This window comes from Leptopilina heterotoma, unplaced genomic scaffold (genome assembly GCF_015476425.1).
Source record: "Leptopilina heterotoma isolate Lh14 unplaced genomic scaffold, ASM1547642v1 Lhet_405, whole genome shotgun sequence".
Classification (NCBI taxonomy): Eukaryota; Metazoa; Arthropoda; class Insecta; order Hymenoptera; family Figitidae; genus Leptopilina; species Leptopilina heterotoma.
In genome coordinates this window covers 227,412-241,494 of record NW_025111068.1, presented here as the reverse complement: position 1 = coordinate 241,494, position 14,083 = coordinate 227,412, and the positions used below count along the sequence as shown (strand labels likewise).

At 31.1% G+C, this 14,083-nt stretch overlaps 1 protein-coding gene across 1 annotated transcript; it reads right to left on the bottom strand.

The window, feature by feature from the left end:
• Positions 1-8,143: 8,143 nt before the first annotated feature.
• On the bottom strand, positions 8,144-11,577 carry LOC122506296. Its single transcript, XM_043618394.1, has 2 exons — positions 11,358-11,577; positions 8,144-8,612 (listed from the first exon to the last, which is right to left on the bottom strand). The coding sequence occupies exons 1-2, from the start codon at positions 11,472-11,474 to the stop codon at positions 8,190-8,192; spliced, it is 540 nt and encodes a 179-aa protein (XP_043474329.1). The 5' UTR covers positions 11,475-11,577; the 3' UTR covers positions 8,144-8,189.
• Positions 11,578-14,083: the final 2,506 nt, after the last annotated feature.

Genomic DNA, 14,083 nt, shown 5'->3' with positions numbered 1-14,083 from the left:
TCCTATGTCAGTTACTTTGCATAAAGTACTTGTTCATGGAGCAAAAGTCGTCAAATTTTTTCATTTACCTATAGGACAATTTTCTGAAGAGGCGGCAGAAGCACGAAACAAAGATTTAAAAAGATTCCGTCAGTTTAACACTCGTAAAATTTCGCGAGAAGAAACGAACAGAGATTTGATTCACAAATTAATAGTATCATCTGATCCTTATATTGGAAGCTTTCGAAAAAGATTGACCAAAATCAAGTCAACTATCGATCCTGAATGTGAAGTATTTTTTTTAAACTAAGATCACTGCAGTAGAAAAGTCTGTATTCTGAACATTTCTAGTAAATGAAACCAATTTGTAACTTTGACGCACGCCATATTAATAGATGATCTGTCTATAATTTAATATTAAATTCTCAAAATCATTTAAATATAATCATTTTCAATCGGCCCTTTTCAGGGCCAATACATGACTTCAAACTCTAAAAAAGCAATCAGCATTCAATCTGCCCTTTTTCAGAGCTAATACATTGTTTCAAACACCAAAAAATTAATCATCATCAGCCTTGGCAAGTAGGAACTCCGCAGTAATGATTTTAAAATTAATCAGATAAATTTGTATTTTTCACGTCCTCTATTTAAAATGTTAAAAAACTAACATCTAATTCGTAATCAGCGCCCCCAAAAACCCACGAGTAACGAATTTCCAGTAAATCAGATGAATTTTTAGCTTTGACGTCCGCCATATTGGATCCGCCATTTTGAATTTTTAAAAACTAACATCTGATTCGTAATCAGCGACCCCTAAAACCCCCGAGTAACGAATTTCAAGTAAATCAGAAGAATTTTTAACTTTGACGTCCGCCATATTGGATCCGCCATTTTTAATTTTGAAAATCTGACTTCACATTCGTAATCAGCGACCCCAAAAACCCCCGAGTAACGAATTTCAAGTAAATCAAATGAATTTTTAACTTTGACGTCCGCCATATTGGATCCGCCATTTTGAATTTTTAAAAACTAACATCTGATTCGTAATCAGCGACCCCTAAAACCCCCGAGTAACGAATTTCAAGTAAATCAGAAGAATTTTTAACTTTGACGTCCGCCATATTGGATCCGCCATTTTGAATTTTAAAAAACTAACATCGGATTCGTAATCAGCGACCCCAAAAACCCCCGAGTAACGAATTTTATCAAAATCCATTAAAGATTTTGTCTTTTTTACAATTTGTTATAGCTGTCAATGTTTGTTAACTTATTTTGTTTATAAAATTTTAAAAATTTCACCTGTTTAATTTTTGTTTTATTCAAGGAGTACACTAACATTAATTTTTACTAGTTTTGAATAATAAATATTTGATTTTATAAATGGGAGAACAAATTATTTGAAAAATTCTTCCTTTTGGTTAACTTTGCAATAAACAAATTAATATAAACAAATAAAAATTTCAAAATCAGGCTCGACAAAGCTCTTTGCAATTTTGTAAGCTTTCATTTAAAAAAAAAATTAATAAAATCGGTTAAAAAATAAGGCCTGTAGACCTTTTTGAAACTCAATTTGCAGGTTTGCACCACTGTGCGTTCTCACACTTGGTAGGATCATCATGAGAGTTCAGAATATAGACATCTCGGATACCCAGATCTACATTGGGACTCGACGTGGCGGAATCACTGATAAAAAAACACCTAATAGGTTTGTTAGTAATAAGGGTTAATGGAAACTCAAAGGTTGGTTCCAGAATGGATTCGACGCAAATGCAGACGCGACGCGTCCCCATTTGATTAGCATTGGGACGCGTCGCGTCTTCGTTGCGTTTTGGCTCATTGTGGAACGATCCAAAGGATGAGACTAAAATACTAGATGGTGAGTCTAATCTAATCTCTAGTGATTCGAGCATATGTTTGTTAAAGGTAATCCTACGTCTAACTGATTCGATTTCCTGGACTACATTTGGAGACAATCTAGTGATAAATTCCGCGACAGATAGAGAACAGTCCAGATCCTTGATGACACACTTTGAATATAGAAGAGTATTTGGTATATATACCTTGGAGGCAAGTTTGGTTGAATTAATCAAACAGTTCGCGTCCTAACGAGATTCACAAGTAATTTTGACCCTATTTATACCGCTGTGTTGGATTTTTCTTTTACCCTTGATGATGGTCTCTATCAGATTCGCGATTGCTATTGGGTTAAATTTCCCGATTAGAGATTAAAGAAAGAGAATCAATGTTAGATTCTAGAGATGATGACGTAGAACCGATTGAATGTTTGGAAGTTTTATGATCGTGTATTTTAATGACATATGGGACAGAAGACTGTTATCTTAAATTTGGATTTTATAGTAATGAATGGGAGAAATTGAGTTGACCATCGATAATCCCCTTTTAAAAAAAAATCTTTTTTAATTTTTAATTACACCGGCACACAAAAAAAATTTGGATTGCCAGGACTGCCATGTGGTAGGTTTTCTTCCTTAAGGTGTATCTAAAGAGAAAAACATTGTCCGACCTAAAAGTTAGTTCCTGTTCTCTTTTTACAGGCTTGGTGGGGGGGTGAAGTTTGAGTAACTTTAAACTTGTTACTCGGGGGTTTTTGAGGTCGCTGATTACGAATCTGACATCAGATCTGACACAGATTTTCAAAATTCAAAATGGCATATCCAATATGGCGGACGAAATTTTCAAAAATTCCTCGTATTTACTTAAAACTCGTTACTCGGGGGGTTTTCGGGATCGCTGATTACGAATATGATGTTAGTTTATAAAAATTCAATATGGCGGATCCAATATGGCGGACAAAAAAGAACAGATTTCTTAATTTCTATGTCTTGAGTACCTTACCCTTTTGGTTTCAAATGATCTCCGGAGAGGAGCTCTTTTTCTCTTCTTTGAAGTTTTAGTCTCTGGTATAACTCTTTTAAGCGTCCAACAATAGTCCGCTAACATATTGTTACTCCATTTCCCTTGTTAGCGTTTCTGCATACCCTTTAAATCTTGGTGAAATCTCTCGCCTTGTTCCTCGCTGAAATCACCAAGATTTTCAGGAAATTCATCTAAATATGAATCCAAAAAATGAATTTTATAACTCATCAAACATCCCAGCTTTTTAAAATTCTCTACCATTTTTCCTACAATTTCTCTATGTCTGTGGCTTTCTTTATTTCCTAGAAATTCCAAGCAAACTTCTTAAAAGAGCAGTCCAGGATATAACAGTCCATATAATAACTTACGTATCTACTGAGGCCCATTTAAGGTACTACTACACTTTAGAATTTAAAAAAATTTTATTTTTTTTATTGTATTTTTGAACTTCTTATAACTTCAGAAAACACCTCCTAAAGTATTTATAACCAATTGTAAAAAGTAAAAGTAAGTTTTTCAAAAAATATTCAATTAATGTAAAAAGTCATTGACAAATTAAATAAGTCTTTAAGGGGATGGTGGGGTCCAGCTTTTTGTTACGACCACTAGAAACATTGGTGCTAATGTATGTAACGGTCTCTGAAATAAAAAAAATGGTGGGGTTTCAATTTGCAAAAGAATTTTAGGTAATTTATGGATGGCCTCTAACGATACATATAAGTTTAAACGCGTTTTTCTCAAAAGAACGTTTTCTCAAATTGCGGACAGTTTATCTCTGAATCTACTGAACCGATTTTAATAAATAATAAGTCGTTTTGTTTGTTAGCATGTCCTGTGTGTGAATTCACCAGAAAATAGTCAAGAAATTAAAAAAAACATTTTTGCAGATTAGAAAAATTCTGAAAAACATAGTGTATTTTGACAAACATTATTAAAACATCTGCTATTTTTTTATTTTAGTCGATTTTCCATTATTAGTGGTAGATTTCTATGCAAGACATCTTCCTTTTTAAAAAGCAATTTGGATTTTTTGTTTCCGATTTGTCAATCTTGAGATAAACTGTCCGCAATTGGACAACTAATTTTTTGGAGTTTCGATCTGAATGCTGTCTGCAGATTATGGTATTAAATAAAAATTAAAAACAAACCATTATTTTTATTCTTCAAATATGTACTAATATAGGCAAAAAAGTTTTTTAAATATTTATAATAAAAGACCTAAAAAATTTTTTTTTTAAATTTGGTCTTTTAAGAGCCTTCTAAAGTGTAGTAGTACCTTAACACGCCTTCTTTGATTTTAGCGTCAGACAGTTTCGGAAACTTCTCCGCCAAATACTCAAAACATTTACCATTTTTGTCCAAGGCTTTTACAAAACGCCGATACTGAGGTATCCCTCCTCTGCATCGTAAACTTCTTTCCTACTTTTGCCATGAAGGCATAATTTTAACCTAGAAACTTAGCCGAGAACCCCTTGCCCGCCTTCACCACGGGGAGGTGTCCTAGTCGCAAAAATTGAAAAAAAATAAAATAAATAAACACGGAAACTAATTTTACATAGGTCAGCCACTTTTTGAGATTGTAGTATCACAGAAATGCGATTAAATTTTAGTAAAACATTTACAGTAAACCATTTCTAGATTATAAAAAATTCAGATTTAAAATTAGCGACTAGAGGAAACACCTGAGAACCAAGAACCAAGAAAATCTGAGAACAATTTCATCGTAAGTCGTATTGGATACACCATTTGGAATTTTTTTAAACCCAACATCAGATTCGTATTCGGCGACCTTGAAAATTCCCACGGATTTGCAAGTTTCAATCGATTTCATTAATTTAAATATATTTTGTCCGCCATATTGGATCCGCCATATTGAATTTTTATAAACTGACATCAGATTCGTAATCAGCGACCCCGAAAACCCCCGAGTAACGAGATTTAAGTAAATACGAGGAATTTTTGAAAATTTCGTCCGCCACATTGGATCCGACATTTTGAATTTTGAAAATCTGATGTCAGATTCGTAATCAGCGACCCCAAAAACCCCCGAGTTACAAGTTTCAAGGAAATCTGAACAATTTTTTTTAAATCTACCATTTTAGATCCGCCATTTTTTTTATATATATATTTAATTCTTATGTTATTAAAGTCACTGAATTAAAAAAAACATTCAGAAGAAGCAAAAATTCAGCTTTATTTATAGAAATTAAGTAAATTCCCATAAAAATCAGTTACTCAAACTTCACCCCCCCACCAAGCCTGTAAAAAGAGAACACTTTTAGGTCGGACAATGTTTTTCTCTTTAGATACACTTTAAGGAAGAAAACCTACCACATGGCAGTCCTGGCAATCCAAATTTTTGTTTTGTGTGCCGGTGTTATCCAACAACACTCGTACTGCTTATTCAAAAAAAAACCGAACCTTCGTAGAGAACTTTGCTAATCATATATGAAAAATAAAATATAAACCAAAACTTAAACTTCTCTTGGTGGTTGCAAACTCAATTGCGGTTTTCGAGATACATTACAGTTTTCTTAAGGCACTTTTCCTATGTGACGGCCGAAATTTCAGGCTTTTTTCAGGAATTTGTTTTTCACAGAAAATAAAATATAATTCTATAATTTATTTTACATGTTGTAATTGGTGTCTAAAAATATACAAAAAAAATTTTTTTAGTGATTTTTCAAATCATTTAATAATTATTTTTATGAGTCAAAGGTGACTCCTTTGAAAATGCACGGGTGAACGGTCGCAACGATAACTTTCTTTAGTATTGTCTGAAATAAAAAAATCAAACGTAGTTTCATTCAGTAGGCTTACTGTTATCGTGTGAACCTCAATAAACAATTTATCTTAATAAATAACAAAATGTCGGACTGTTAAAAAAAAAAATTTCAAAAATCGCTTGTTTTTTCGTAAGTAATTGTTTAAAAAAAATAGGAAAATGTTTATGTAAAATCATGATCGAGGTTCACACGATAGCCACTCATGTGTAGAATAATGCCTCCAAATTTCAGACCGATCGGTTAAATAGATTTTGAGTAATCCTTGTCACCAGTTAGAAAAATGTGGTTTTGAGAAAAACGCGTTTAAAGTTTTGGTATAGCTGTAGCTCGTGCCCGTGCACTGTTTAATTCTACGCTCTGTAACTTTGTTAGTTTTTCAAATATCTGTCTAAAACTTTTACACGATATTTCTACGATATTGTACTTTCGAAACATGCAAAAAAAAATTCGATTTTTTCAAACCGTCACATAGGAAAAGTGCCTTGAAAAATGTTTTTTATGATAAATTTTAGATATTTGTAATCGTGGAGATTTTTAGATTCTGAATTTATATTCATTTCACTTGAAATGTTAAAATTGCAAAACTTTTGAGCAATAAAAATCAGGTTGGAGACCCGAAGCTCGTAAAATTACAAAAATTAAAATGCTCATAGCCAAAAATGATTTCACTGGAAACTTTGGCACACCAATTTACCATTTTCGTAAAGAAAGTGTAAAAATTGGAATGAGTGACACATTTGTCGTTTATGTCTAGAGATACTGCTAGGACCGATTCGTTTTTTTTAAATCCTAGGCAAATATCTGTGTGAGCTATACAGCTGCACAATCTGAAGATGATCTTGCCCTGCGAGATCCGAATTGGAGAAATGGAACCCAGAATATATATATTCTAGTCTATGGTGTACAAGTCTTTCAAATAGTTTGGAAATGTTGGAGGATAGGAATATGGGTCTGAAACCTTTTCCCTCCGGTTTCGGGATGAAAAGGACCATGTTATCTCTCCAAGATTCAGAAAATATGCTGTGTTTTTAAAAGATTTAAACATTCTATGTGTGGTCCTTTTTTATTTTATTTAATAGGATTTATCAATAGATATGATTGTTTTAATATTGATTGAAACTTGAATGCTGAGAACAAAATTTGCAGACGGGGTGAGCAGAACGTCATTGATCGGCAGTATGTCGGAATCTCAGACAATAGTGTCATCTTGGAGAAGATATCATAGTAGTAACTGTGAAGAGATGATTGTAGGTAGTGATTATTCTAAAAATACTTGGGGAATTGAATGTGATTTCAACGATGTCTGTAAGGTCTTTATCGGGCTTAACACATCTTTTCAAAGAAGGAATGAGAGGTTTGGAAAAGGAATCCATGTTTTCGTAAATTTCTGAGAGTTTAAGTTTTGTATCTATATTTTTGATGAAACCTTTTTTGTAAAATAGAGATATTGGAGGAAATGCAGAGTGTGGAGAGTCGTTATTGTTGTAGTGATCGAGGAATTTATTCGCGTCAGAGAAGACTACGCATGTTATTTTAGTACCTACTGTTTTGTCCGTTTGCAGAAATTGTTAGAGGGCCGGGAGTAATAGTTCTATTTTTTTTGTCAAGTGCGATTAGATTGTAATGACCGATATTGACCGATGGATCTTGGGCAGAATCGTATTAAAGAATTACAAAACATGAGTAAGTCATGGACTGATTATATCTTAGATTTGATTGGGAAAGGATCGGAAAAGGTTGCCATATTAAATAATTGTCATTGTCTGTTAAAATTGTTGAAGATGATTGGCATGAGGAACTTTTGTTTAATTGGGAGTTTCTTGAATTGTGCTCGTTGGAGTTTGACTCATCCTTAGAACTCAGTTGTGACTCCGATTCGCAAATGCGTTTGCGAGAATTTTGAAAAGTTGAGACGTTCCTCGATTTTTCAGACCAGCTAGTGCACCGGACGCTCCTCTTTTTATATTATTAAGTCTGAATTTGTTGTGCCTCGGAAATGGGAACACCAAGATTATAGAGAGTTGTTGTCTTTAAATTTGAAAACTCCGAGGTAGGTGTGGAAGCAGACTCGAGTCGAACGTCCCCAGTTTCCGATGAAGAATGAATCGAAGATAAATTAGGACTGTTTGCCTTTTTTATTATAAATATATATTCTCTCTTTTTAGTTACTAATGTTTTTTTTAATTTTGGTTAGAATTTGAGACAATATAACAAGGATTAATTTAATTTTAATTAGTTTAGTTTAAATTCCTCTCCGGTATGCTGTGTTAGAATGAATGATTTAGATTGTGTTTAAACTAAGTTGTTATTGATTAAGAAATGATTTAAAATATTAAACATTTATAAGAATACGTACCACAAATTTCAAAGTTCGCTATCCAATTTCATAAATAATTAATTAGAATTTGTTTTACCTTATATGAATTAGAGAAGGGATTTAAGGTCAAATTTTGAAAATTCAAATACAAATTAAAAAGAAGTTAAAAAAAACTTGAAAAAAATATTTTTTCACATGTACATTTATTAAACCTCATACATAGGATATCTTTACCAAACGTGCTTACAGCTTCCTAAAGTAATTCTTCGACTTCCAGGAGGACACATTTTCGGAGGTGCCTTAATAATATTAAAAATTCTACTGAAAATACACCCAAGTTGAAAATTTTCAGCAACTACTAAGAATCCTCTACGGAAACAAGCCTTGGATTGTTGACCTAAAGTAGCGCATACATCATTGTAAGGAACAAGACCATCCTCTTTGCATGGATTCTTTTGACATTTTGCTAGTTTTTCACCAGGAACGAGGACCAGATAGTGCGCCGGAGGACAAGGCCCTTGAGAATAAGCCTGATAGCAGGAATCCTTCTCGGCGTAATATAAATATTGATCGAAAGTGCAGTCGCAAATCCAGTTAGTTGAATTTTCACTTTCTTGGAAAAGTGCCATGTTTTCTCGACATGTCTCCAAAGGCTTTTTCAAAAAAATACCTTTTTTAAATTGTATGCTCAATTGTGAATAATTAACCCTTTAATGGACAGTGGTCTAAAACCCAAATCTTGAGGGACAAAAAAGTGATAAAGTTAAATGTGACAAACTTGTTAGATGTTACGACTGGATTAAGCGTGGTAGCAGTTGCATTGATACTAATAGAAATATCTAATATTTATTTTCTTTCAATGATATTTCAGCTGTTCTCTTAAACAGTAAACACATATAACCCTGATGCTTTACAAACAAAATAAAGTTGGATTGTTTTGTTAAAAACTACAATTTTATTACTATTTTGGCCCTGTTTTTTCTTAACAAATATCAAAGAAAGCCCAAGCATTAAGTTTTCGTAACGTATTTACAGTGAATTAAGATACTATCATAAAAATTGCTATAATTTTTTTCTTTTGCATATTTCTTAAAAAATGGTTTGAGTCTATATTTTATGAATTTATGATACTACACGGAAAAAATTCCGGGACATTAGATGCGCCGAGGACAGTGTCAACAGCAGTACATTTCATTTTGCACGTCTGAGGTGCCATTTCGAGATATCAGACGTACATAATGCACGTCAGATACTCCAAAGTGGCACAGATGGCGTGCAAAATAAATGTAGAAGAAAATTTGACACAACCTGTATATCTGACGTGCTGGAACTTTTTCCATGTATACATTATAGTATATTTATGATACTAGGAAGCATTTTAAAACAAAAAAAGAAAAATCGATTTTTTTGAAATCCTCGACCAGAAAGTCTCCTTAAAAACGATTATCACTAATACTTTAAAAAAATCAAATATACTTGAATCTTGCTACTTGGGCATTATTAGGAGTCGCTGGAAACGATTGTAATGTTAGTTTTTAAGAATCCAAAATGGCGGATGCAATATGCAGATCGAAAATTTTAAATATACACTCGAATCTCGCTATAACGAGAAGTTCGGGAGTCAAGTCTCCCTCTATTACGAACGCAAGAGGAGAAATGAAAAATCCCCACTTTTAAGATTCTTCATTCATTTTTTTAGTGTTTACAATTTACATAATGTCAAAATTACAAACGTAACCTAGTTTAATTTGAACTTTAACATACAGAAAATTAATATAAGCTAAAATTTTGAAGATGTTCGACTCATTGATATAATTTCAAATAAGAAGTGACTTTTTATGCTAATTATGATATAAATAAAATTGCTTTTAACCTTTAAACCAACAAAATGTGCATTTGTTTATAAATAGTGGGGGTAATCGGAAGGAAATTTTTTTCGCTATACCGAGAGACAGAGCCCTCGTTATAGAGAGCGTTTATTATAGAAAAGGTCGTTATAGCGAGATTTAAGTGTATAAGGGTAGTTCTACAAACGAAGGACGAAAATGAAGAAAATTTTGGCACAATATTTTTTTTACGTTCAGGTTTTAAAAAGTAGGTTAAATTCAAGTTAAAAATATTATCAAAGTTACCTAAAAGTGGCCAGTCAAAAAAATAAAAATTGTGAATTTTACATCTTAAGCACATGTGAATTCTGTCAGAAAGTGCCAGGAAACTGAGAATTTGGTCATTTTTCGTCTAAAAAATTTAAAAATAACGCTTAATAACAAAATAAAGCATACTGGTCAACAGGGAATAAGGTTCTACGACACCTCGAGCAACAAAAGTATAAAAACATAAAATATTTTTTTTAAAAATACGTGCCAGGAAACTGAGAATTTGTCTGACCAAATGGCCATTTCGGTCACAAAGTACACAATTTTAGTTAATTGAACTGCAAGTTAAATAAGATGCAAGCGATATCATATTTAGTTAACCTTTACTAAGCACTGTGAAAAATGGTGAATTAATCGGAATGAAAATTCTTAATATTTTTAACGTTTTTTATGATGCCAGGAAACTGAGAATTAATTCGATGGACAAAATTCAAGATAATATCTTTTAAATAAAATATCCAGTAATGTAACAATTATTTTAATCTTTGTAAAGTACAACTATTTGAAATTATTATCCGCAAGTGTAAATTTTCATTTAATCGCTTAAAAATAATATTTATATAATTTATTAACTTTCATTTTCACATTGGGACATGCCAGGAAACTGAGAATTTAGCACTTGAATGCTTATTTTTTGCAAAAAATATTTTTTGAAACCGGGTAACATTTTGTGGCATAATAGTAATCATTAAGCACTACAGTTTCCATTGAAAATAATTTTATTTTTTTCAACATTAATGTAAAAAACAACCTTGGACATAATATATTCCCTCATTTGTAGAACTACCCATAATTAGATTTTTCTAAAACTTGTTTCTTGGGGGTATTTGGGATTGCTGAGTGTAAAAATGGTGCCAGTTTTTAAAAATTCAAAATAGAGGATCCTGTATTGTAATTTTTAGTATTATTGTACTTATAAATATTTATGAAGTAGCTAGGAGTTATAATATATTTAATTGTTCACTTAGACTTGGTATTAGTTTTTCAGGGTAATGATATTTATCTTAAGGGTGGTTTTAAGGGGTCAAGCATGTTAAAAAAATGTTATTGTCATATTTATTATTGGATTGATTAATTCTACTATACATTATATCTTTCAAATAATGACAAGAAACTCGTCCATTAAAGAGTTAATTTATACTTTTACCAATTTCATTAAAATATATAAATTTCTTCTTCCTTTTCTTTGCATTAAAATAATCAAGAAAATCTTAATTGTACTCAAAAATATTCATAACTCACCATACTTGAATTGCTTATGCTTTTAAAAACTTGTACATTTTCCGTGTTCAAAATTTTTGCGTTAATGTTACACAAATTAATTAACGAAAATATTTGCATAAAATATAACGATTTCATTGTTTTTGTATGAAAAATGATATTGTACTCAAGCTTTTGTTCGATCTTAACTGTTTGAACTACGATAATGCATTCTCTCTGAGAAAATTTTAAACATATATATGTATATGTATATATACATATATAGATCCCAAGGCAAACCGGTTCAAAATAAAAAGAAATCAGTGATATATATTAAAAATATTAAAAATAGGTACATCAAGTATTTATTTTTAGATATACTGTTCTTCATTTGCATAATTCATTTCAAATATTAATATCTTTCATTGGATAACAATGAATTGAGTATTTACCCTAGATTATGAAATGTCTATTAGAATTCTAATGTTTTATATTGCTTTTAAATAAATGTTTTATCTAGACGGATTATACTAGTAACTCATTTTTATGAACTTTTTATATCGATCTTTTCTATAGACATTATTTTTTACAAATATTTCCAAGCTAATTACTATACTTTCTTGTACCCCTGGAAGACAAGTGAGGTTCAGATGAAATCTTTGAGAAAGCATTTATATACATTTATATTCCTACCCTACTAAAATAGAAATTTTTTTTTTAATTTTACAATAACATTAAAAGAAATTTTTTTAAAAATTTTTTTTATTAATAAATGATTTTAAGTAAATATTAAAGAATTCTTACAAACAAATTATTATTCGAAAGACATTGAAATACACATATATTTTAATGTACATATATTCATTTAAGTTTTTAAGTTTTTTATCTCAAATTTCATAAGGGCTGTGTGCTAAGGGCCTCTTCTGGTAACTCCTGCCCACTGCTTAGGGCCCCCGAAGGTGTAAATCCAGTTCTGCTAATGTTTAAGAAATAACACGGTATTAGTTGAGTAGTTGTTCAAATGTAACACTGTTACTTCTGTAAAAGCTGAGAGTCTACAGCAAGGAAGAAGTGTTGAAAATTATCGAACTTTTTTTTATGATAACTCAGTGGGCAAAAAATACATTCACGTTTAAGAAAGGTTCCTAAAACGTTTCTAGAATATTATTAACGTTTTTAAAATGTTTATTTGGCAGACATGAAACCTTTTAGAAATGTTCCTTGTACCTACGTAAATTTTTTTTGACAACTGGGAAATTGCAATACTAATACAATTTATTATTTAAATATTTGATATAACTATACTAAATTTCACATATAAGCTTTTTTTAAAGTTTAGTATTTTTTATATCAAAATAATATCAAATGCAGATTCCCTTAAAAATTATTATATACTCCAAATCGTGTCCCAAATTCACATATAGGATCCCATGTGTAAATTTTTAGTGGACAGTGCAGGATTTCTCCAGTAGAAGTTATCTTGGCTAATGGTTTTTCATTAGTAAAAAATAAAATAAATTTGTATAAATATTCTTAAATTCAAATAAATGAAATGAAACTACAAGTTTTATTAACATGTATGTTTATTGTAATCGCTAAATACTGTAAGCCTTTGAGAGTCTTCTGCTCTGGGCTTTTTTAGATTATAAAAAATTGTCGATGAAGGCCTATAGATACATGTTAAATTACAATAAAATTATAGTTATATGTATATGTAAATATATATGTTTATATAATGGGATTATCTATTGTTTAATTCCTGTTGTGAAAGTAGAAAATTATGTACTCTTAAAAAAATAAAATAATGATAAAAATGAAGGAAATGAAAAAATATTTTAAGAAGCACTTTAAAAGTTATTTGCATAATTATATCTTACATTTGGAAGAATAATTGTCTGTAGCTTTGGTATTTCAAATTACAATGGATGTAATGCCTTCAATTATTTTCATTGATTATGGACTAATAAAATATTACAGAGTTGTCACTGAGATTACGACAAGCTCATTTAACAATGGGTTTCAATACATCTGCAATATTCAAGTCTTGAGTGAAATCAAGAAGCGTTTTTTAAGAACACTCAACTCTTCTCAATTTTATGTCAAAATCAGCACAGAAGCACGTCTGTGTTCGCCCGCAACAGAAATCATGCCCTCTCCTTTTTCTGTGAATGTAAGTACTCACACAGAGGCTATTCACAAACTTTGTAAGACTTTAAGGGGGTGATTTCCAAAAAATTTCTTACACAGTTTGTGGATGACCCCTTAATTACTGTAAACTTGGAGAAAGACATTTTTTAAAATCTTTGATGTTTAAAATTAAATCAAAGAATAAATACAATTAAACGTGTCGTTTAGAATCGTTTCTTAATTGCAATGGATAGTTCTGATTTATGTTAAAAAAAAATATGCAGATTTTTTAGAGAAACAATGGAAAAATATTTATACTTCGTATTCCCTCTGAACGCCACAAAGTTATGCTTTATCATGAGTTTTTGATAAAAATTGTATCATTGTATCAATGGTTACTAGGACAAGGCATGAGCATACGTGCTCAAGCTATTATGCTTATTGCTGAATCCATTACCTGAATTTATTTTAATACAAACATTAAATTAAAAGAGAAAAACCACTCGCATTATTATTGTACGTTCATCCTTTCTGAAACTTTCCAGTGGATCACGAAAATGGATAAACTTTTTTTAAGTCATTCCTCGCGAGCAAATTTAATTTCTAAAACTTGTCAATTTATTTAGCCATACTGCACGCAA

What these genes read in the sequence shown, in the direction of transcription:
- LOC122506296 (XM_043618394.1), bottom strand. Translation starts at nt 11,474, where the DNA reads ATGAAATCGTTATATTTTATGCAAATATTTTCGTTAATTAATTTGTGT. An exon ending in GCATAAGCAATTCAAGTATG is followed by an intron (nt 8,613 to 11,357) that starts GTGAGTTATGAA and finishes TTTTTGAAAAAG; the next exon opens with CCTTTGGAGACATGTCGAGA.